The 25,129-nt window shown below is 45.5% G+C and overlaps 1 protein-coding gene across 1 annotated transcript in view; it reads left to right on the plus strand.

Annotated features, from left to right (window-relative positions):
* Positions 1 to 25,129, plus strand: part of LOC134944741 (bile salt export pump-like) — a 197,076-nt gene that overhangs the window by 18,656 nt on the left and 153,291 nt on the right. Inside the window, exons 9-11 of the mRNA XM_063933573.1 lie at positions 11,085 to 11,209; positions 16,446 to 16,620; positions 18,981 to 19,094. Coding sequence (XP_063789643.1) covers positions 11,085 to 11,209; positions 16,446 to 16,620; positions 18,981 to 19,094 — 414 coding nt within the window. The remainder of the gene's footprint in view (positions 1 to 11,084; positions 11,210 to 16,445; positions 16,621 to 18,980; positions 19,095 to 25,129) is intronic.

Genomic DNA, 25,129 nt, shown 5'->3' on the forward strand with positions numbered 1-25,129 from the left:
TAGAAAGTACAGTACTGGTTCTTTTATGTTTGTGTATTTATTTATTTATTATGGTATGTTTAGCCTTTTTCTGACCACTTATTTATATTATTTAAGTATGTTTGATAAAGCCTATACTATAGACCATCTAGACCATAGTGTTAAATATAAATACTGTATTCCATACAGTATACAGTGTATAAAAAGACCAATGTTCTACTGCTCTCCCAAACTCCTGCACTTGCTCCAATGTTCTGCAGAGTGGGAGATTGTGAGACTGCATTTGGAAACCCCCCTCAAGAAATCCTGCGTTTGCCACTGATATTCTGCACATGCAACTGTGGCTGCATCTTGATATGTGTACAGTGTGCTGTAAGAGGCACAAAGGTGCCCTGCAGTGGCAAACGCAAGATTTCTAGAGGGGGGTTTCCAAATGCAGTACACAATCTCCCACTCTGCGGAACGTTGGAGCTATTGTGGGAGTCTGGGGGAGCAGTAGAAGAACCTAGTAAAGACCCTAGACAGTAATGTTTACTGTATGGGATACAGTATTAAGCATGGCCAGATTTCATGCAACTACGCCGTCCCACCCTATCCCCCCGTTTTTGACGAGGAGATCCGTTCTGCAGATGTGCATAATATAATGTTTAAATATATAAAAAAATACTTTTTCAACTTTATTAAATAAAATAAATTTAAAAAAACAATGTTGTTAACGCTTTTGAAGGGAAGAATCATCAGTTAAGTGGTTAATATGTAACACTGTAGATGGTCTATAGTATAGGCTGTATCACATATTTAAATAATATAAATAAGTGGTCAGGAAAAAGATTAAACATACCATAACAAATAAATAAATAAATAAATAAATACACAAACATAATAGAACCAGTACTGCACTTTTTAAGCACACATTCTCCCACCTCATGGTAAGGCTACTGTCTTTTCTTCCTGGTAGCTACTCTCTTGTCCAGTGTACTGATTGAGGATTCACCCAGCAAACTTGGTAGAAGAAGATGCTACAACTGGGTATGTGCAGCAACTCTGCTCTGTCCCTTAAACTGCATTATGTGGTGATAGCTCTAGTTATCGGATTATATACCATTGCTATTGTTTTAATAATTTGAGCCACTTGTCAAGAGGATGGGGTTTCTGGGCAACCGGAAACCCCCTGCGTTCGCCTATGCACTGCACGCATGTGGATTTAGATTGCAATCAAACGCGATCACAATCTAAATCCCAACAGGGGGTGCCGATGAGGTGGCGACGCAGCATTTTGGAGGAGACAACGCAATGTTGGAGGGGTTAGGATTGGGGTCTGGACAATGGAAGCATTTGTGGGGTGGGCCGCAAGCATGCTAGAGAAAAGGGGTTGCAGTTTTGCGATTAGCCCTAAGACCAGTGGAAAGCAGCCTGTGGTTCTCCAGAAGTAGAGGAATCAATAAACATTTTATATTATGTTTACATGTGGTTGAAATATATCAGCTTATATGGACGTATTGTGCAGTATTTTAATGGTTTTCCATGCAAATGGTAAAGTTGAAGTCAAAGACAGTAATGTTGGTTCTTGTAATTTAAAAAAAAAAAGAACCAGAACAATTGTAGCTAATTTTATGTAGGCTACATTTTAGATCTTATTATTTTCATTCACATCTGTTTTAACTATAAGCTGTGAACTAGAACTTTAAACTCATTCTTTGAACTTGAACTGATCATATAAGATACCGCACTTCAGCTGTATGGTTAATACATTACTGCTATTGATGACTGTGAGCAGAGCTAAAATTGGGTTTTCTCTGACGTCCTAGTGGATGCTGGGAACTCCGTAAGGACCATGGGGAATAGCGGCTCCGCAGGAGACTGGGCACAAAAGTAAAGCTTTAGGACTACCTGGTGTGCACTGGCTCCTCCCCCTATGACCCTCCTCCAAGCCTCAGTTAGATTTTTGTGCCCGGCCGAGAAGGGTGCACACTAGGGGCTCTCCTGAGCTTCTTAGTGAAAGTTTAGTTTTAGGTTTTTTATTTTCAGTGAGACCTGCTGGCAACAGGCTCACTGCATCGAGGGACTAAGGGGAGAAGAAGCGAACTCACCTGCGTGCAGAGTGGATTGGGCTTCTTAGGCTACTGGACACCATTAGCTCCAGAGGGACCGAACACAGGCCCAGCCTCGGAGCTCGGTCCCAGAGCCGCGCCGCCGGCCCCCTTACAGAGCCAGAAGCAAGAAGAGGTCCTGAAAAATCGGCGGCAGAAGACATCCTGTCTTCACCAAGGTAGCGCACAGCACTGCAGCTGTGCGCCATTGCTCCTCAGCACACTTCACACTTCGGTCACTGAGGGTGCAGGGCGCTAGGGGGGGGCGCCCTGAGCAGCAATAAAAACACCTTGGCTGGCGAAAATACATCACATATAGCCCCCAGGGCTATATGGATGAATTTTAACCCCTGCCAGATTCCACAGAAAAACGGGAGAAAAGGCCGCCGAGAAGGGTGCGGAGCCTATCTTCTCAGCACACTGGCGCCATTTTCTCTCACAGCTCCGTTGGAGGGAAGCTCCCTGGCTCTCCCCTGCAGTTACTACACTACAGAAAGGGGTTAAAAAAGAGAGGGGGGCACTAATTAGGCGCAGTATAACAATACAGCAGCTATAAGGGGAAAAACACTTATATAAGGTTATCCCTGTATATATATATAGCGCTCTGGTGTGTGCTGGCATACTCTCCCTCTGTCTCCCCAAAGGACTAGTGGGGTCCTGTCCTCTATCAGAGCATTCCCTGTGTGTGTGCTGTGTGTCGGTACGTTGTGTCGACATGTATGAGGAGGAAAATGAGGTGGAGGCGGAGCAATTGCCTGTAACAGAGATGTCACCCCCTAGGGAGTCGACACCTGAGTGGATGAGCTTATGGAAGGAATTATGTGACAGTGTCAGCTCTTTACAAAAGATTGATGACATGAGACAGCCGGCGACTCAGCCTGTGCCTGTCCAGGTGTCTCAAAAGCCATCTGGGGCTCTAAAACGCCCGTTACCGCAGATGGCAGATACAGACGCCGACACGGATACTGACTCCAGTGTCGACGATTAAGAGACGAATGTGACTTCCAGTAGGGCCACACGTTACATGATTGAGGCTATGGAAAATGTTTTTAAACATTTCTGATAATACCAGTACCACTAAAAAGGGTATTATGTTGGGTGAGAAAAAACTGCCTGTAGTTTTTCCTGCATCTGAGGAATTAAATGAAGTGTGTGATGATGCGTGGGTTTCCCCCGATAAAAACTGTTAATTCCTAAAAAGTTATTAGCATCATACCCCTTCCCGCCAGAGGATAGGGCACGTTGGGAAACACCCCTTAGGGTGAATAAAGCGCTCACACGCTTGTCTAAACAGGTGGCACTACCGTCCCCGGATACGGCCGCCCTTAAGGAACCTGCTGACAGAAAGCAGTAAAATATCCTAAAATGTATATACACTCACACGGGTGTGATACTGCGACCAGCAATCGCCTCAGCCTGGATGTGCAGTGCTGGGGTGGCTTGGTCGGATTCCCTGACTGACAATATTGATACCCTAGATAGGGACAGTATATTACTAACTATAGAGCATTTAAAAGATGCATTTCTATATATGCGTGATGCACAGAGGGATATTTGCCGACTGGCATCAAGAGTAAGTGCGCTGTCCATTTCTGCCAGAAGAGGGTTATGGACAAGACAGTGGTCAGGTGATGCTGATTCCAAAAGGCATATGGAAGTATCGCCTTATAAAAGGGAGGAGTTATTTGGGGTAGGTCTAACAGACCTGGTGGCCACGGCAACGGCTGGAAAATCCACTTTTTTACCCCAGGTAGCTTCTCAACCTAAGAAGACGCCGTATTATCAGGCGCAGTCCTTTCGGCCCCATAAGGGCAAGCGGGCAAAAGGCGCCTCATTTCTGCCCCGTGGCAGAGGGAGAGGAAAAAGGCTGCAGCAAACAGCCAATTCCCAGGAACAAAAGCCCTCTCCCGCCTCCGCAAAGTCCTCAGCATGACGCTGGGGCTTTACAAGCGGTCTCAGGCACGGTGGGGGCCCGTATCAAGAAATTTGAGACGTCTCCCACTCGCCGTTTCATAAAGTCTGCTTTACCGACGTCTCCCTCAGACAGGGAGACAGTATTGCAAGCCATTCACAGGCTGTATTCCCAGCAGGTGATAATCAAGGTACCCCTCCTGAAACAGGGAAAGGGGTACTATTCCACACTATTTGTGGTACCGAAGCCGGACGGCTCGGTGAGACCAATTTTAAATCTAAAATCCTTGAACACTTACATACAAAGGTTCAAATTCAAGATGGAGTCACTCAGAGCAGTGATTGCAAACCTGGAAGAAGGGGACTATATGGTCTCTCTGGACATCAAAGATGCTTACCTACATGTCCCAATTTACCCTTCTCCAAGGGTACCTCAGGTTTGTGGTACAGAACTGTCACTATCAGTTTCAGACGCTGCCGTTTGGATTGTCCACGGCACCCCGGGTCTTTACCAAGGTAATGGCCGAAATGATGATACTCCTTCGAAAGAAGGGAGTTTTAGTTATCCCTTACTTGGACGATCTCCTGATAAGGGCAAGATCCAGGGAACAGTTGGAAGTCGGGGTAGCACTATCTCAGATAGTGCTGCGGCAGCACGGTTGGATTCTCAATATTCCAAAATCGCAGCTGATCCCGACGACACGCCTTCTATTCCTAGGGATGATCCTGGACACAGTCCAGAAAAAGGTGTTTTCTCCCGGAGGAGAAAGCCAGGGAGTTATTAGAACTAGTCAGAAACCTCCTAAAACCAGGCCAAGTGTCAGTGCATCAGTGCACAAGGGTCCTGGGAAAAATGGTGGCTTCCTACGAAGCAATTCCATTCGGCAGATTCCACGCAAGAACTTTCCAGTGGGACCTGCTGGACAAATGGTCCGGATCGCATCTTCAGATGCATCAGCGGATAACCCTGTCACCAAAGACAAGGGTGTCTCTCCTGTGGTGGTTGCAGAGTGCTCATCTTCTAGAGGGCCGCAGATTCGGCATTCAGGACTGGGTCCTGGTGACCACGGATGCCAGCCTGCGAGGCTGGGGAGCAGTCACACAGGGAAGAAATTTCCAGGGCTTGTGGTCAAGCCTGGAGACATCACTTCACATAAAAATTTTGGAGCTAAGGGCCATTTACAATGCCCTAAGCCAAGCAAGACCTCTGCTTCAAGGTCAGCCGGTGCTGATCCAGTCGGACAACATCACGGCAGTCGCCCACGTAAACAGACAGGGCGGCACAAGAAGCAGGAGGGCAATGGCAGAAGCTGCAAGGATTTTTCGCTGGGCGGAAAATCATGTGATAGCACTGTCAGCAGTGTTCATTCCGGGAGTGGACAACTGGGAAGCAGACTTCCTCAGCAGGCACGACCTCCACCCGGGAGAGTGGGGACTTCACCCAGAAGTCTTCCACATGATTGTAAACCATTGGGAAAAACCAAAGGTGGACATGATGGCGTCCCGCCTAAACAAAAAATTGGACAGGTATTGCGCCAGGTCAAGGGACCCTCAGGCAATAGCTGTGGACGCTCTGGTAACACCGTGGGTGTACCAGTCAGTGTATGTGTTCCCTCCTCTTCCTCTCATACCAAAAGTACTGAGAATTATAAGACGGAGGGGAGTAAGAACTATACTCGTGGCTCCGGATTGGCCAAGAAGGACTTGGTACCCGGAACTTCAAGAGATGCTCACGGAGGACCCGTGGCCTCTACCTCTAAGAAGGGACCTGCTCCAGCAAGGACCCTGTCTATTCCAAGACTTACCGCGGCTGCGTTTGACGGCAGGGCGGTTGAACGCCGGATCCTGAAGGAAAAAGGCATTCCGGATGAAGTCATCCCTACCCTGGTCAAGCCAGGAAGGATGTAACCGCAAAGCATTATCACCGCATTTGGCGAAAATATGTTGCGTGGTGCGAGGCCAGTAAGGCCCCGATGGAGGAATTTCAACTAGGTCGATTCCTGCATTTCCTGTAAACAGGAGTGTCTATGGGCCTAAAATTGGGGTCCATTAAGGTTCAAATTTCGGCCCTGTCAATTTTCTTCCAGAAAGAACTAGCTTCACTACCTGAAGTTCAGACGTCTGTAAAAGGGGTACTGCATATACAGCCTCCTTTTGTGCCTCCAGTGGCACCTTGGGATCTCAATGTAGTTTTGGGGTTCCTAAAGTCACATTGGTTTGAACCACTTGAATCTGTGGAGTTAAAATATCTCACATGGAAAGTGGTCATGTTGTTGGCCCTGGCCTCGGCCAGGCACGTGTCAGAATTGGCGGGCTTTATCCTGTAAAAGCCCTTATCTGATCTTCCATTCAGACAGGGCGGAATTGAGGACTCGTCCTCATTTTCTCCCTAAGGTGGTCTCAGTGTTTCATCTGAACCAACCTATTGTGGTACCTGCGGCTACTAGTGACTTGGAGGACTCCAAGTTGTTGGACGTAGTCAGGGCCTTGAAAATATATGTTTCCAGGACGGCTGGAGTCAGGAAATCTGACTCGCTGTTTATCCTGTATGCACCCAACAAGCTGGGTGCTCCTGCTTCTAAGCAGACTATTGCTCGTTGGATTTGTAGTACAATTCAGCTTGCACATTCTGTGGCAGGCCTGCCACAGCGAAAATCTGTAAAAGCCCATTCCACAAGGAAGGTGGGCTCATCTTGGGCGGCTGCCCGAGGAGTCTCGGCGTTACAACTTTGCCGAGCAGCTACTTGGTCAGGGGCAAACACGTTTGCTAAATTCTACAAATTTGATACCCTGGCTGAGGAGGACCTGGAGTTCTCTCATTCGGTGCTGCAGAGTCATCCGCACTCTCCCGCCCGTTTGGGAGCTTTGGTATAATCCCCATGGTCCTTACGGAGTTCCCACATCCACTAGGACGTCAGAGAAAATAAGAATTTACTTACCGATAATTCTATTTCTCGTAGTCCGTAGTGGATGCTGGGCGCCCATCCCAAGTGCGGATTGTCTGCAATACTTGTACATAGTTATTGTTACAAAAATCGGGTTATTATTGTTGTGAGCCATCTTTTCAGAGGCTCCTCTGTTATCATGCTGTTAACTGGGTTCAGATCATAGGTTGTACGGTGTGATTGGTGTGGCTGGTATGAGTCTTACCCGGGTTTCAAAATCCTTCCTTATAGTGTACGCTCGTCCGGGCACAGTATCCTAACTGAGGCTTGGAGGAGGGTCATAGGGGGAGGAGCCAGTGCACACCAGGTAGTCCTAAAGCTTTACTTTTGTGCCCAGTCTCCTGCGGAGCCGCTATTCCCCATGGTCCTTACGGAGTTCCCAGCATCCACTACGGACTACGAGAAATAGAATTATCGGTAAGTAAATTCTTATTTTCTGGATCAAACTCAACCTGGTTCTCCAGATGCTGTGAAGCTAAAATGAGAAGGTTGTAAACTAGGTTCAAATGGTCTATTTTGCCACTATAACCTATTCACTATATTTGGTTAAATTAGACTGCCTGTTAATTCAGAATTATCTAATGAGCATACTACTAATGACATATCCAGAACCACTGGCAATCTGTTGGTGCTCAGAACTAGGGCATGACCAAGTATGTGCGGGTATGCTGGGACCCTCTCTATATGCTGCATCACCACTGAAGGGGACGTGGGCAGGCTATCTTGGAGCTTCGCTACACCTCCTCCACAGCACAGGTACCGGACAGGCCCAGGTCTAGGGTATTTTATACCTGCATTTCCACTTTGGGGGGAATTCAGTTGTAGGCAAAGGGTGCAAATTGGCATTTAAACGCCAGAAATGACACCATGTCTCGCACACCTTTGCCTGCCCAGCCAAATTTCGAGTTCACACAAAACTGCTGGTGCGAGCAGTGTTGTGTGAGATCGGGCGGCCATAAAGTGCGGCTGTTGCCGTGCTGATTCGGGAAATGCAAAGACATATGCCCATAACTGAATTCTCCCTTTATCTTAGCACCTCTGGACATAGCTCATGTTTAAGTGATCATTTAGTTAGTGGGAAGTTCCACCCAATAACTATTTTTGTCAGGTGCAGAGCCTAGTTGGGGGGCAAGAATATGATTCAGACTCACAAAATACACACAATACAGTGCTGCAGTCAGACTACTAACAGATCTAAATAGCTACAGTTGTGCTCATAAGTCTACATACCCTAGCAGATTTTGTGATTTTCTGGCCATTTGTCAGAGAATATGAATGATAACTCACAAACCTTTCTTTCACTCATGGTTAGTGGTTGGGTGAAGCCATTTATTGTCAAACAACTGTGTTTACTCTTTTTAAATCATAATGACAACAGAAACTACCCAAATGACCCTGATCAAAAGTTTACATACCCCAGTTCTTCATACCGTGTATTGCCCCCTTTAACATCAATGGCAGCTTGAAGTCTTTTGTGGTAGTTGTGGATGAGGCTCTTTATTTTCTCAGATGGTAAAGCTGCCCATTCTTCTTGGCAAAAATCCTCCAGTTCCTGTAAATTCTTGGGCTGTCTTGCATGAACTGCACGTTTGAGATCTCCCCAGAGTGGCTCAATGATATTGAGGTCAGGAGACTAAGATGGCCACTCCAGAACCTTCACTTTATTCTGCTGTAGCCAATGACAGGTCGACTTGGCCTTGTGTTTTGGATCATTGTCCTGTTGGAACGTCCAAGTACGTCCCATGCGCAGCTTCCGGGCTGATGAGTGCAAATTTTCCTCCAGTATTTTCTGATAACATGCTGCATTCATCTTGCCATCAATTTTGACCAAGTTTCCAGAGCCTTTGTAGCTCACACATCCCCAAAATATCAGCGATCCACCTCCGTGTTTCACAGTAGGAATGGTGTACCTTTCATCATAGGCCTTGTTGACTCCTCTCCAAATGTAACGTTTATGGTTGTGGCCAAAAAGTTCAATTTTGGTATCATCACTCCAAATGACTTTGTTCCAGAAGTTTTGAGGCTTGTCTCTGTGCTGTTTGGAGTATTGTAAGCGGGCTGCTTTGTGGCATATGCATAGTAATGGCTTTCTTCTGGCGACTTGACCACGCAGCCCATTTTTCTTCAAATGCCTCCTTATTGTGCATCTTGAAACAACCACACCACTTTTTTTCAGAGAGTCCTGTATTTCAGCTGAAGTTATTTGTGGATTTTTCTTTGCATCCCGAACAATTTTCCTGGCAGTTGTGGCTGAAATTTTTGTTGGTCTACCTGACCGTGATTTGGTTTCCACAGAATCCCTCATTTTCCACTTCTTAATTAGAGTTTGAACACTGCTGATTGGCATTCTCAATTGCTTGGATATCTTTTTATATCCCTTTCCTGTTTTATACAGTTCAATTACCTTTTCCCGCAGATCCTTTGACAATTCTTTTGCTTTCCCCATGACTCAGAATCCAGACACATCAGTGCAGCACTGGATGAAAGATGCAAGAGTCTTTCAGGAGTCCAGAAACTCACTGACCTTTTATACACACACACTGATTACAAGCAAACAGATTACAGGTGGAGATGGTTACCTTTAGTAGCCATTCAACCCCGTTTGTGTCAACTTGTGTGCATGTTATCAGGCCAAAATCTCCAGGGTATGTAAACTTTTGATCAGGGTCATTTGGGTAATTTCTGTTGTCATTATGATTTAAAAAGAGTAAACACAGTTGTTTGACAATAAATGGCTTCACCCAACCACTAACCATGAGTGAAAGAAAAGTTTGTGAGTTATCATTCATATTCTCTGACAAATGGCCAGAAAATCAAAAATTCTGCTAGGGTATGTAATCTTATGAGCACAACTGTATATAGCCCGTGACTGTGTAATCAGTAAAAAAAAAATTAATTAAATTCTGTATTTCAAAAAATGTATATACTGTGGAACACACAATAAAAATTGAATGTCCACACACTTCTTGCTGAATCAGCTTGCTGCATTTTATACAGGTTTGTCAGGATGGCACATACAGCATTATTGTTGTTCCCAGCAATCACACTCATAAAAGTGTTAAGTGTGCCTTGACCCTGCTTCTAGTTATGCACTGGTCACCTAGCCAGTGGCTGGTCACTAAGTCCAGCATCGTTCATCCTGCCCCTAACACAAGACAAGAACATATACCCCCTCCTCAAGCACTCACTTGCTAATCAGTCACACCCATATGGTCCACCTGTGTAGTTGTGCTGTGTGTGCAGGGATATGTAAGGAATTAACCCTGTCTTTAACATGAGTCAGCAGACTCCCACAGAAAGTGCTATTTTCTATCACAAGGGGCTGGGACAAACTTCTCTGTCTGTCACAATACACAAATAAATTTATTAATGATTATACTTCTTTAAATGTATCAACAATTGAGCTATGAAGTGTAATTTGTATAACAGCACAATCCAGTACAAAGAATATCAGAAAATACTATCATGTAACCACCGTGTGTTGGGAGCTGATATTAATCTCTAAATACAGGTTGCTACAAAGTCCAATAATGTCCTCAAAGCAAGAGTGGTCTTGAATTGATTAGCACAAGCGTAAAAATTACAGATTTTGTATAAAGAATGTTCTCGCCACCATTAAAAGGTGTTGGGTATGGTGTACCAGTGGCCAGAAATCCGGTGGTCAGCATCCCGTCGCTGGGATCCCGGACGCAGACTGCCGAGAGGGGGGGGGGGAAATCCGGTGGTCAGCATCCCGTCGCTGGGATCCCGGACGCAGACTGCCGAGAGGGGGGTGGGGGGGGGGGGAATGTCTCCTGACCGCCGGTTACATAACTACATCCCATTAAAAAGTATGCTGCTATACATAGGATCATCACTCACACTTTTAGTACAATATTGAACAACTAACGCATTTCATGATTGCACTGTCATATGCAGACACAAAATGGCTGCCTCCACTATGTTAGGCAATGGACTATAAGAAACCTGGAAAAAGAAATGTTTTCCGCAAAGTGCTGGCAGCAGAAGTTAGCTGTTCTTAGTTGGAGAAAAAGCTTTTCATATTTTAACTTGATTTTTTACTTTCTTCAATTAACAGTTTATTAAACACTGGGGGTCCTAGCTACAGTATATCTCTAATCATTCATGGAAATAATTGCCTATAATTCTTATGTTTTAGGCTGTTGCAAGACTGACAGGCAGAGAGCTAAAAGCATATGCCAAAGCTGGATCTGTGGCAGATGAAGTACTTTCTTCTATACGTACTGTGGCTGCCTTTGGTGGAGAGAAAAAAGAGTCTGAAAGGTAGGATGGCTAAACTAGTACAGAAAGGCTATAAAGGAATTCCACTTACCAGGTGCTATAATATACTGAACGGGTTCCATTCTATAGATAGACTGTTAAAAGATAGACAGTCATTAGGTAGACACCATATGGTCGACAGTCAAAAGTCAGATAGGGTCAAAAGTCAGACAGGGTCAAATGTCAGACAGTTAAAAGTCAGACAGTCAAAAGTCAGACAGGGTCATAAGTCAGACAAAAAAATGTTTTTCTAGTTTTTTCTGTGTTTTTTACAACTTTTGGCTCATTTACTATCCATGTCACAAACTATTACCTTTTAGTAAAATTGTGGCGAGCGAAGCGGAGCGAGACACCAAGGACGAAGCGTGACGAGCATAGTGAGCATGCGAGGGGATGAATTTCACCAAATTTAGGTTAAAAATGTTTAAAAACACACAAAAAACCAACAAATTATTTTTTGTGTGTCTGACTTATGACCCTGTCTGACTTTTGACTGTCTGACTTTTGACCTTGTCTGACTTTTGACTGTTGACCATATGGTGTCTACCTAATGACTGTCTATCTTTTAACTGTCTATATGCTATACCACACCCTAAACTTTTACAGCAGGATTCTTTACATCGGATAATGACAGTTTACGGACGTTCCGGTAAAGGGTTGAATACAACGTCCAGAGCAGTTTAGCGTATTGTAAGTAAACAAAGGACGCACGCACAAAATGACTGAATTCTTTATTACACAGTCAACTGCAGCTCTGTATTCATGACAAAACGCTGTTCAGTATTAGTGTATAGTGTAATGAATGACAGGTTCCATCAGCCAATTGGCAAGCGGCGCTAATGAGGCTCCATTGGTTATTTGACGCATGCGCTGTGCAGTTTAAGCAAAGTGACATTTGGTGGACAGAAAGTTGTAATACAGTCACCATCTTTTCCAGCGCCTCAGTACATTACAACGTTCTGTTATAGGCAGCGGCACGGCAAGGCGCGACTGACAAGGCCCGCTGCATGGTGTATGGGGCAAAGACATAGCAGGACACATCTGTATCCCTACCACTAACCCACCCCTCCCGCAGCCTAACCCTAACCACTTTCCACCCATGCAGCCTAATTCTAACCTCCCCCATTAAGATGCGGGAGGGGGAGGCTAGGGTTAGGCTGTGGGAGGGGTGGGTTAGTGGTAGGGATACAGATGTGTCCTGCTACGTCTTTGCCCCATACACCATGCACCTTCATTGCCAAAGATTCTTTTAGTTCCTGTTTTTACCATTATGATGAATTTTTACTAGTTCTACTAAAGCTATTTGGATATAAAAGCTTTCTAGTATATTCAGGTGCTTCCAACGACTCCTATTTATGTACATTACCTATTAACAGATGAGCTTTATCAAAGATATTGGGATTTAAGAACCTTTATTTAAAAAAAAACATATTCAGGTTGTTGCATGACCATTTGCACATACAATTCCAACCTCATATTTTGCCCTGCCTTTATCACTGTGAGGGGATATCTGTTTCAGGACCCAAGGAACCATTATCTTTAAGAATTCTCCAATTTTCAGTCTATACCTATTGGGTTCATCTTGGAAGAATCTATGAATAAACATTCAACAAATATAGCACACTCGGGAATTATGTTTTATTTTTTATATATATATAAAACTGTTAATAAATAAAATAAAAATGGAAGAGGTTCTGATGTCCCTTCATGCTCATGGCAAAAACAAGAGTAAATTGAGCAATATTTTAGAAGTATAACGTAAAACTTTAAATGAATGAAGGATGTGGTCCGAGATACAAAGCTGGAAATATAGGTGCACCTCTTGTATTATTGAGTGGTTGTTCCAAAGTGGTGTCAGTAGAAGAGACGCCTCATGCATGTAACTACAATCTCAGCACTGTGACTGGCTTTGCAAGTAAGGATCCAACATTGCGACCATCAGTTGCGATATTCCCTGCAGAAGGCCAGCTGAGTAATCCTCAGCTTGTACAGCTTTCCAACAGAAGCGGGGTCACCGAGGACAGGAAGTCTGCGTTACCCTTGGCTTTCACTTCCTAGAAAAACGGGGGTGACACGCCCCGTTTCTAGGAACGCAGCCCTCGCTTTGCCCCCTCCAGAAATCCTTAATGCCGCTGCCTGTCAATTAGGCAGTGGGACATGAGAACTACAGGCATCATTGCAAGGCCCGTTATGTGCAGTCACAGAACAGACATAGGTGTGCACACGGGGGGTGCCTGGTGCGCACAGGCACCCCCTGATGTCCGTCACCCCCGCACACACGCCTTCTACTGCTGCTGCTGCTGCTGCTGCTGCCAATTCCCATCTTTGACCCTGAAGGAAGGAGAGCACAGCGCACATCTCGCCTACCCCTCACTGTGTCCCCGTCTCTGGCAGTAATTTAAAATGTCTCTCGGCTGCCAGCCAATCAGAGCTTGCAGACCGACTCTTGATTGGTTACCGGCCCATGAGCTTTGATTGGCTGACAGCCACGGACACAGTGACTGAGGTGAGGCACAGGAGAGACGCACGCTGCGCTCTCCTCCCCTCATCATCAGAGATGGGAATTGGCAGCAGCAGAGGAGGGTAAGCACCGCTGGGGGCATTTGTGTATCTGGCAGCACTGGGGGCATATATGTATCTGGCATCACTGGGGGCATATGTATCTGGCACCACTGAGGGCATTTGTGTATCTGGCAGCACTGGAGGCATATATGTATCTGGCACTGCTGGGAGCATATGTATCTGGCACTGCTGGGGGCATTTATGTATCTGGCACTGCTGGGGGCATTTATGTGTCTGGCACCTCTGGGGGCATTTGTGTATCTGGCACCTCTGGGGCATTTTTGCATCTGGCACCTCTGTGGGCATATATGTATCTGGCACCACTGGGGGCATATGTGTATCTGGCAACGCTGGGGGCATATGTGTATCTGTCACCGCTGGGGGCATGTGTGTATCTGGCAACGCTGGGGGCATATGTGTATCTGGCAATGCTGGGGGCATATGTGTATCTGGCACCGCTGTGGGCACTTATATATCTGGCACCACTGGGGGCATATGTGTATCTGGCACCACTGGGGGCATATGTTATCTGGCACTGCTATGGGCATATGTGTATCTTGCACTACTGGGGGCATTTGTATATCTGGCAATGCTGGGGGCATATGTGTATCTGGCACTATGAGGGCATATGTGTATCTGGCAGCACTGGAGGCATATGTATCTGGCACCACTGGGGCATTTGTGTATCTGGCAGCACTGGAGGCATATGTGTATCTGGCACTGCTGGGAGCATATGTATCTGGCACTGCTGGGGGCATTTATGTGTCTGGTACTGCTGGGGACATTTGTGTATCTGGCACCTCTGTGGGCATTTGTGTATCTGGTACCTCTGGGGGCATTTGTGTATCTGGCACCTCTGGGGGCATATATGTATCTGGCACCACTGGGGGCATATGTGTATCTGGCACCGCTGGGGGCATATGTGTATCTGGCACTGCTGGGGGCATATGTGTATCTAGCAATGCTGGGGGCATATGTGTATCTGGCAATGCTGGGGGCATATGTGTATCTGGCAATGCTGGGGGCATATGTGTATCTGGCACCGCTGTGGGCACTTATATATCTGGCACCACAGGGGGCATATGTGTATCTGGCACCACTGGGGGCATATGTTATCTGGCACTGCTATGGGCATATGTGTATCTTGTACTGCTGGGGGCATTTGTATATCTGGCAATGCTGGGGGCATATGGGTATCTGGCACTATGAGGGCATATGTTTATCTGGCACCACTGGGGGCATATGTGTATATGGCACCACTGGGGGCATTGAGTAAGGGGCACCACTGGGAGCATATGTGTATCTGGCATTACTGGAGGCATGTGTGTAAGGGGCACTAGACACAAAATGAAGGGAGGTGAAGGCTAATAGACACAGGGGGCAGGCTGAGATGCAGAGTGCAGAAGGAGGGAGACTGAGAGACATAAAGTAAGGCAGATTGGAAGAGATAAGTGACAGGGAGATGCAGGTGGGAGATGTATGTGGATGAGAGACAACGCTGGAAGGGGATGATGGTGGGGGTAAAAGACAATGCAGGGAGGGGAGGAGACGGTGTGGCTGGGAGGTGAGGGTGTGGCTGAGAGACACAGGGAAGAGATGATGGTGTGGCTGAGAGACGCAGGGAGTAGGAGGTGACATGAGTATGGTTGAACCTCTGTGACATTATGATGATCTTGGTTATATTCCTACACAAAAAAGCATTTTCTGGACCATGTAATTTCCTACATGAATAGTGATTACTGATAGAAGATGCTATCTGCCCAGGAAGGACATTTCTTCAGAGGTTCCCGTTGTGAGAAACCACCATATACTGTAAGTAAGGTGCATATGGAATGGAAATGAATGCTCCTAGAGTGATGAGAAACAGGTGGTGTGCCATGTTGACACGCTCACGTTTGCAGTGGCCACGCCCCTTGTGGTATCTGATTTATATTGGTTTGAGTGCCAATAGGCAGTACTAGACATGGCCATTAGGCGGTGCTAGACATGCCCAGTAGGTGGTGCTAAACACACCCCTCCGACAGTGCACCCCCTAATAAAATGTTCTGCGCACGCCTATGAGAATAGACCTTGCTCAGTTGTAGATTTCAGATAACTGGGAATCTGGGTGGATCTAATTACCTATGCCGAACTCTCAATAAGGCCCTGTATCCACTACAGGTTGAGTATCCCATATCCAAATATTCCGAAATACGGAATATTCCGAAATACGGACTTTTTGGAGTGAGAGTGAGATAGTGAAACCTTTGTTTTCTGATGGCTCAGTGTACACAAACTTTGTTTAATACACAAAGTTATTAAAAATATTGTATTAAATGACCTTCAGGCTGTGTGTGTATATGAAACATAAATGAATTGTGTGAATGTAGATACACTTTGTTCAATGCACAAAGTTACAAAAAAAATTGGCTAAAATGACTTCAGGCTGTGTGTATAAGGTGTATATGTAACATAAATGCATTCTGTGCTAAGACTTGGGTCCCATCACCATGATATCTCATTAAGGTATGCAATTATTCCAAAATACGGAAAAATCCAATATCCAAAATACCTCTAGTCCCAAGCATTTTGGATAAGGGAGACTCAACCTGTATATAAATGTGATCACTGCATGCAATATAAATCCAAAACAGTGGGCTATGCACTCATTTGTTACTATCTATATTCATCATTACAGGTATGATAACAACTTAGAGGATGCCCAGGTCTGGGGTATTAGGAAAGGAACAATTATTGGCTTGTTTCAGGGATACATGTGGTTCATTATATTCCTGTGCTACGCTCTAGCATTTTGGTATGGATCCAAGCTGGTAATTGATACTAAAGAGCTGACACCAGGAAGTCTCCTACAGGTAAATTCCTTCCAGCATTACACGGCAATAGGAATTGTTATTTATCGTAGTATCCCGAATTCAGGTGTGTTTCCAACACGTAAAGCAGACATTCATTCACATTTTACAATACAGAAAATTGTATTTATTTTATACTGTAGAATTGTAACAATGGGGTATATTTACTAAGGTCCCGATTTTGACCGAGATGACGTTTTTTCTTCAAAGTGTCATTTCGGGAATTTACTAAGCAAAAATCTCGGCAGTGATGAGGGCATTCGTAATATTTTGGAAGTCCTAGGAAAAAATCACGAATCAATACACCATCGGTCAAATACGCCTGCAATTTGGTAGAAATCGGTAATTTACTAAAAAGTGCAAATCACAAACACTGCCAACAATAGCCAAACACTGCCGTGCTGAAATACAATTCGTGTTTCCCATATTTTTTCAACCAGGACCGGCTCAAAGAGCCCGAGGCTGGTTTGGCTTAGGAGTAGGGACCCCACGCAATTTTTGGGGGGATTTTAACACTGATTACAATTTTTTAAAAGGTGCACAATGAAGCCCAGCACGGATCTCTCAGATCCGGCCGAGATTCATTGTATTAAAGTCGGCAGTGTTTTACAAGTCACTCACGTAAAACACTGCCTAAAAAAACGAATGACATCGACATCGGTAAATCCGACAATGCAGAATACGACAGCTTAGTAAATTAGCCGTAATAAATTCAAAAAGTTGCAACTTTACACTTTCGATGTCATTCGTGATTGAACTTTGACCTCAAACGGGAAAACACAAATTTTAGTAAATATACCCCAATATTTCTGTAAATGTCTCTATTTTTAAATAATTTTCCCTTTTGAAAGGTGTAAACTCAACCCGCGGTATTAAGCCAGTGTTTAATCTGATCATTATATCTCACACTGATTGGATGAATGTTAGGCAAGGAGCATTTCTATTCATAGACCTAGTACTGTACATGACTGGTAGGGCTTTCTTATCAGCATGGTAGGCCCTGGGCAAAGCTATGCACATGGGCCCCTAACTACCCATTCAGAGGACCAATTAAGAAAAATGATAACATGCCCCTCCTGCGGTCCTGCGCTGTCTCTCCACATGCTTCCATACAGTGACTAGCTGTCTGCACTCTGATTTGTGGATAGCGCCAACCATCCACTACTGTCGCTGTCTGGCTGCAGCTAGGAAGCAGGTACAGAATTCTGCCTCGCGGCTATGCAGGGCTGTTTCTAGCCAATTTGGCTCCCATTGCGAACATAAACAAATGAACACCCCCCTCCATAGTTAAGGGGGCGGATGTGTGTGCCCTTAAAAGAGGTTGTGATCTAGCAGAAAATGGGTGTGGCCTTGCTGAAATGGGCATGGTCTTGCAGGAAAATACTACCTTACATCATAATATGTCTCAAACAGTAATGTCCCTACCATCATATTATGCCCCACACAGTAATGCACCTAGCACCAAATTATGCCCCACACAGTAATGCCCCATGCACCATATTAAGACTCACACAGTAATGCCCATTGCACTTTATTATGTCCCACACAGTACCGCCCCTAGAACTATGTCTCACAAAGTTATAATGCCCTTTAAAATTGGCACTGTACATGCGCGTTGTCAAGGGGTTGTTTCATGCTGCTAGCCTACTCCCTCCGCTGCTGCTGCTGCCGCTGCCAAAGCCGCTGCCAAAGCCGCTGCCGCCGCATCCCCTTCACTACTGTACCATTTTCTGCCTCCTCCTGCTCCCTCTGGGCTCTGTCTATTAAATGTTCCTCCCATTTTTGGAGGGATGTTTTTACAGTATTCTATGCATCTGGAAAGGCTGCATAGAATACTGCAGCATTGTGCACACAATGGCCGCGGGCCTGCATCCCTATGCAATTGCACAGCTGGCCCGGCCCCAGAATTGGCACTGCTGCTATGATTGTGTGACCACACCTGCTCGTAGTCCCCTAGAATTGTGGGGCCCTGGGCAGCTGCCCAATGTGCCTACACATTAAGATGGCCTTGAATACTGGATGTGATTCAGCTTCAGCTAAACAGTTACATAATGCCGGGCTCATAACTAGGGGTGTCCGATCTGTGTCACTGCCCAGGGAACAAGACCCAGTGGGCAACACCATTGCTTCTCCAGTGGTTCCTTCCTTAGGCCTCTGAGGTGACCCATATAGTACAGGAATTTGTCCCTGTTTTTCAGGGACAAATCTCTGGAAATGAGGAGAAGTGAAACAAGAACAGTATAATAACAATGTTCTCCGTTTGGTAGGAAATATAAATGTAAAGTATTTTCCCTTCATTTTATATTCAATGACATGGTGTAAAATGAATAACAAACATTATTTCTTTATTTTATGTATTTTAGGTGTTCTTTGGTGTTTTGGTTGGTGCCATGAGTCTGGGTCAGGCCTCTCCGTGTTTGGAAGCTTTTGCCTCTGGCAGAGCAGCTGCAACAATTATATATGAGACAATAGAAAAGGTGAGTGCCAGTGACATTCCAGGTCACAGCCAATTGTGTCGCTTGTTATGTGAATCTCTCATTTTCTCTTTATTGTAATCTAGTTATGTAACTACTATACTATGGACTAAAAGTTCCAAAACTGTCGTACAACTAAAACTCACATGCAATTTTTATTATGCAACCCCCAAGTTGAAGAATTGTGGGGGGACCATGTTAAGATACTTGAAATGTTGGCAAAAGCTCACCCAGCACCAGCTGGTGACATGATTCTTTTCCAGGTGTTAACAAATGCCGAAATGAGAGGTTGATTTCTAATACTAGTGATGCCTGGACAGAGCAGTAATATTATCATGGTAACAACTAGTGCACAATGGCCCTCATTCCGAGTCGTTCGCTCGTTCTTTTTTTTCGCATCGCAGTGAAAATCAGCTTAGAGCGCATGCGCAATGTTCGCACTGCGACTGCGCTAAGTAATTCTGCTATGAAGAAAGGATTTTTACTCACGGCTTTTTGTTCGCACCGGCGAACGTAGTGTGATTGACAGGAAATGGGTGTTACTGGGCGGAAACACGGCGTTTTATGGGCGTGTGGCTGAAAACGCTACCGTTTCCGGAAAAAACGCAGGAGTGGCCGGAGAAACGGGGGAGTGTCTGGGCGAACGCTGGGAGTGTTTGTGACGTCAAACCAGGAACGACAAGCACTGAACTGATCGCACAGGCAGAGTAAGTCTGGAGCTACTCTAAAACTGCTAAGTTTTTTTTGTTCGCAATATTGCGTAAACTTCGTTCGCACTTTTAAGATGCTAAGATACACTCCCAGTAGGCGTAGACTAAGCGTGTGTAACTCTGCTAAATTCGCCTTACGACCGATCAACTCGGAATGAGGGCCAATGGTTTACAACAGCTCCCAAGTCCCAACAGTACTGATTTAGATGGCACGGTCATAGGTGTGTGTAGACACCAACACAGGGGTACTGCTCCGGACTTCCCCCCTCCACGCATTATGTTCTACTCTCCCCCTCCCCATTAAGGACATAGACTGCTCACCTGGGTGGCCCAGGTAGGCAGTCTTATGTCCCAGAACACGGGGTGGAGGAGGTTGTCCGATACCCGGTGGAGGGGGAAGTCCGTAGCGGCACCCATGTGTCGGCGTCTAAGAACGCCTATGGGCACGGTCATGATTATAGAACTTTTGAAGTGATGTGGCTTGTAGGACAGTGTACGTGGATTTATAGGAAAGCAGAAATGGTTCGACAAGTCTATGGATTTGCTGTTCTGTTTGAATGCAAAAAAATGTCTTTATGTAAGTAGATGTATCGTTCCATTGATGTGTGTGTGTGTGTGTGTGTGTGTGTGTGTATATTTGTACACACACACGCACACACATACAGTATACAGTATATCCATTCCAATAAGGAAAAAGGTGCACTCACCAGTGACTTTTTTCATAAACAGTTTCAAGGAGTTCTCTGGTGATGTGAGTAACAAAACTCCTTGAAACTGCTTATGAAAAATTCGCCGGTGAGTATATGTATATATATATATATATATATTAGAGATATGCACCGGACATTTTTTGGGTTTTGTGCTTTGGTTTTGGATTCGGTACCAGGGTCGTGTTTTGGATTCGGACGCCTTTTGGCAAAACCTCCCTTAAGAATTTTTGTCGGATTCGGGTGCGTTTTGGATTCGGGTGTTTTTTTCAAAAACCCCTCAAAAACAGCTTAAATCATAGAATTTGGGGGTGATTTTGATCCTATCGTATTATTAACCTCAATAACCATAATTTCCACTCGTTTCCAGTCTATTCTGAACACCTCACACCTCACAATATTATTTTTAGTCCTAAAATTTGCACCGAGGTCGCTGGATGACTAAGCTAAGCGACCCAAGCGGGCGGCACAAACACCTGGCCCATCTAGGAGTGGCACTGCAGGGTCAGACAGGATGGCACTTAAAAAAATAGTCCACAAACAGCACATGATGCAAAGATAAATTAAAAAAAAGAGGTGCAAGATGGAATTGTCTTTGGGCCCTCCCACCCACCCTTATGTTGTATAAACAGGATATGCACACTTTAACAAACCCATCATTTCAGCGACAGGGTCTGCCACATGACTGTGGCTGAAATGACTGGTTGGTTTGGGCCCACACCAAAAAGGAAGCAATCAATCTCTCCTTGCACAAACTGGCCACCTCCTCCTCATCGTCTGATTCCTCACCCCTTTCACTGTGTACATCCCCCTGCTCACAGAGTATTAATTCGTCCCCACTGGAATCCACAATCACAGGTCCCTGTGTACTTTCTGGAGGCAATTGCTGGTAAATGTATCCACGGAGGAATTGATTATAATTAATTTTGATGAACATCATCTTCTCCACATTTTCTGGAAGTAACCTCCTACGCCGATCACTGACAAGGTGACCGGCTGCACTAAACACTCTTTCGGAGTACACACTAGAGGGGGCAACTTAGGTAAAATAAAGCCAGTTTGTGCAAGGGCCTCCAAATTGCCTCTTTTTCCTGCCAGTATACGTACGGACTGTCTGACATGCCTACTTGGATGCTGTCACTCATATAATCCTCCACCATTCTTTCAATGGTGACAGTCACAGAATCATATGCAGTGACAGTAGACGACATGTCAGTAATCGTTGGCAGGTCCTTTAGTCCGGACCAGATGTCAGCTATCGCTCCTGACTGCCCTGCATCACCGCCAGTGGGTGGTTTTGGAAATGTTATTCTTTTCCTGGCAGCTCCAGTGGCGCGAGAAAATGAAGGAGGAGCGGTTGGTGGGTCACGTTCCGCTTGACTTGAAAATTGTCTCACCAGCAGGTCTTTGAACATCTGCAGACTTGTGTCTGCCGGAAAGAGAGATACAACGTAGGCTTTAAACCTAGGATCGAGCACGGTGGCCAAAACGTAGTGCTCTGATTTCAACAGATTGACCACCCGTGAATCCTGGTTAAGCGAATGAAGGGCTCCATCCACAAGTCCCACATGCCTAGCGGAATCGCTCCGTTTTAGCTCCTCCTTCAATCTCTCCAGCTGCTTTTGCAAAAGCCTGATGAGGGGAATGACCTGACTCAGGCTGGCAGTGTCTGAACTGACTTCATGTGTGGCAAGTTCAAAGGGTTGCAGAACCTTGCACAACGTTGAAATCATTCTCCACTGCGCTTGAGTCAGGTGCATTCCCCCTCCTTTGCTTATATCGTAGGCAGATGTATAGGCTTGAATGGCCTTTTGCTGCTCCTCCATCCTCTGAAGCATATAGAGGGTTGAATTCCACCTCGTTACCACCTCTTGCTTCAGCTGATGGCAGGGCATGTTCAGGAGTGTTTGCTGGTGCTCCAGTCTTTGGCACGCGGTGGCTGAATGCTGAAAGTGGCCCGCAATTCTTCGCGCCACCGACAGCATCTCTTGCACGCCCCTGTCGTTTTTTTAAAAATTCTGCACTACCAAATTAATTTTAAGTGCAAAAACATGGGACGTGCTGGAATTTGCCCACATGTAATGCACGCACAATATTGGTGGCGTTGTCCGATGTCACAAATCCCCAGGAGAGTCCAATTGGGGTAAGACAATCTGCAATGATGTTCCTCAGTTTCCGTAATAGGTTGTCAGCTGTGTGCCTCTTATGGAAAGCGGTGATACAAAGCGTAGCCTGCCTAGGAACGAGTTGGCGTTTGCGAGATGCTGCTAATGGTACCGCCGCTACTGTTGTTGCTGCGGGAGGCAATACATCTACCCAGTGGGCTGTCACAGTCATATAGTCCTTAGTCTGCCCTGCTCCACTTGTCCACATGTCCGTGGTTAAGTGGACGTTGGGTACAACTGCATTTTTTAGGACACTGGTGACACTTTTTATGACGTCTGTGTACATTCTCTGTATCGCCTGCCTAGAGAAATGGAACCTAGATGGTATTTGGTACCGGGGACACACTACCTCAAGCAATTCTCTAAGTCCCTGTGAACTAATGGCGGATACCGGATGCACATCTAACACCAACATAGTTGTCAAGGCCTGAGTTTTCTGCTTTGCAACAGAATGACTGCTGTGATATATCATCTTCCACGCAAAGGACTGTTGGACAGTCAATTGCTTAATGGAAGTAGTACAAGTGGTCTTCCGACTTCTCCACTGGGATGACGATCGACTCCCAGCAGCAACAACAGCAGCGCCAGCAGCAGTAGGCGTTACACTCAAGGATCCATCGGAGGAATACCAGTTAGGAGAGGACTCATCAGACTTGCCAGTGACATGGCCTGCCGGACTATTGGCGTTCCTGTCTAAGGAGGAAATGGACACTGAGGGAGTTGGTGGTGTGGTTTGCAGGAGCTTGGGTACAAGAGGAAGAAGGGATTTAGTTGTCAGTGGACTGCTTCCGCTGTTACCCAAAGTTTTTGAACTTGTCAATGACTTCTGATGAATGCGCTCCAGGTGACGTATAAGGGAGGATGTTCCTAGGTGGTTAACGTCCTTACCGCTACTTATATACAGCTTGACAAAGGCAACACACGGCTTGACACCAGTTGTCCGCATTTCTGTTGAAATAATTCCACACCGGAGAGGTGATTTTTTTTTGCATTTTGACCAGGCATGTCAATAGCCTTATTAATCCCACGGACAACAGGTGTCTCCCCGGGTGCCTGACTTAAACAAACCATCTCTCCATCAGAATCCTCCTTGTCCATTTCCTCCTCAGCGTCAGCAACACCCATATCCTCATCTTGGTGTACTTCAACAGTGACATCTTCAATTAACTGTCAGGAACTGGACTGTGGGTGCTCCTTCCAGCACTTGCAGGGGGCGTGCAAATGGTGGGAGGAGCCACCTCTTCCCGTCCAGTGTTGGGAAGGTCAGGCATCGCAACCGACACAATTGGACTCTCCTTGGGGATTTGTGATTTAGAAGAACACACAGTTCTTTGCTGTGCTTTTGCCAGCTTAACTCTTTTCATTTTTCTAGCGGGAGGATGAGTGCTTCCATCCTCATGTGAAGCTGACCCACTAGTCATGAGGAACATAGGAGATGGCCTTAGCCGTTCCTTGCCACTCCGTGTCGTAAATGTCATATTGGCAAGTTTACGCTTCTCCTCAGACGCTTTTAATTTAGATTTTTGGGTCATTTTACTAAACTTTTGTTTTTTTTATTTTATATGCTCTCTACTATGACATTGGGCATCGGCCTTGGCAGACGACGTTGATGGCATTTCATCGTCTCTGCCATGACTAGTGGCAGCAGCTACAGCACTAGTTGGAAGTGGATCTTGATCTTTCCCTATTTTACTCTCCACATTTTTGTTCTCCATTTTTTAATGTGTGGAACTATATGCCAGTAATATATCTGGAATTAGATGGCAGTAATGTCTGGAATTAGATACCACTAGATAGATACCAGATACCACTGTGACTGGAATGATGATGACCTATGCACAGTGACAGGACACTACCACAGTACCCTACAGCAGCAAGATGCAGCACAAGACACTGGACTTTTAGTCACCACAATGCAGCACACGACAATGAGTAGTGATACTGAGCACTGATGAGGATAGTAGAACTGACACTGGGCAGTGAGAACAGCACTGGACTACTGTACTGTAGTATTATTTACTGGTCACCACAAAGCAGAACTGATACTGAGCACAGGTATTTAGCACTGTTTAGGATACTAGAACTGACACAGAGCAGCAAGATACAGCAATGGACTACTGTACTGTAGTACTATATACTGGTCACCACAATGCAGCACCGATACTGAGCACAGATATTGAGCACTGTTCAGGATACTAGAACTGACACGGAGCAGCAAGATACAGAAAGATACAGCAATGGACTACTGTACTGTACTACTATATACTGGTCACCACAATGCAGCACCGATACTGAGCACAGATATTGAGCACTGTTCAGTATACTAGAACTGACACGGAGCTGCAAGATACGGCAATGGACTACTGTGCTGTACTACTATATACTGGTCACCACAATGCAGCACCGATACTGAGCACAGATATTGAGCACTGTTCAGGATACTAGAACTGACACGG

The sequence above is a fragment of the Pseudophryne corroboree genome, chromosome 7 (assembly GCF_028390025.1).
Source record: "Pseudophryne corroboree isolate aPseCor3 chromosome 7, aPseCor3.hap2, whole genome shotgun sequence".
Lineage (NCBI taxonomy): Eukaryota > Metazoa > Chordata > Amphibia > Anura > Myobatrachidae > Pseudophryne > Pseudophryne corroboree.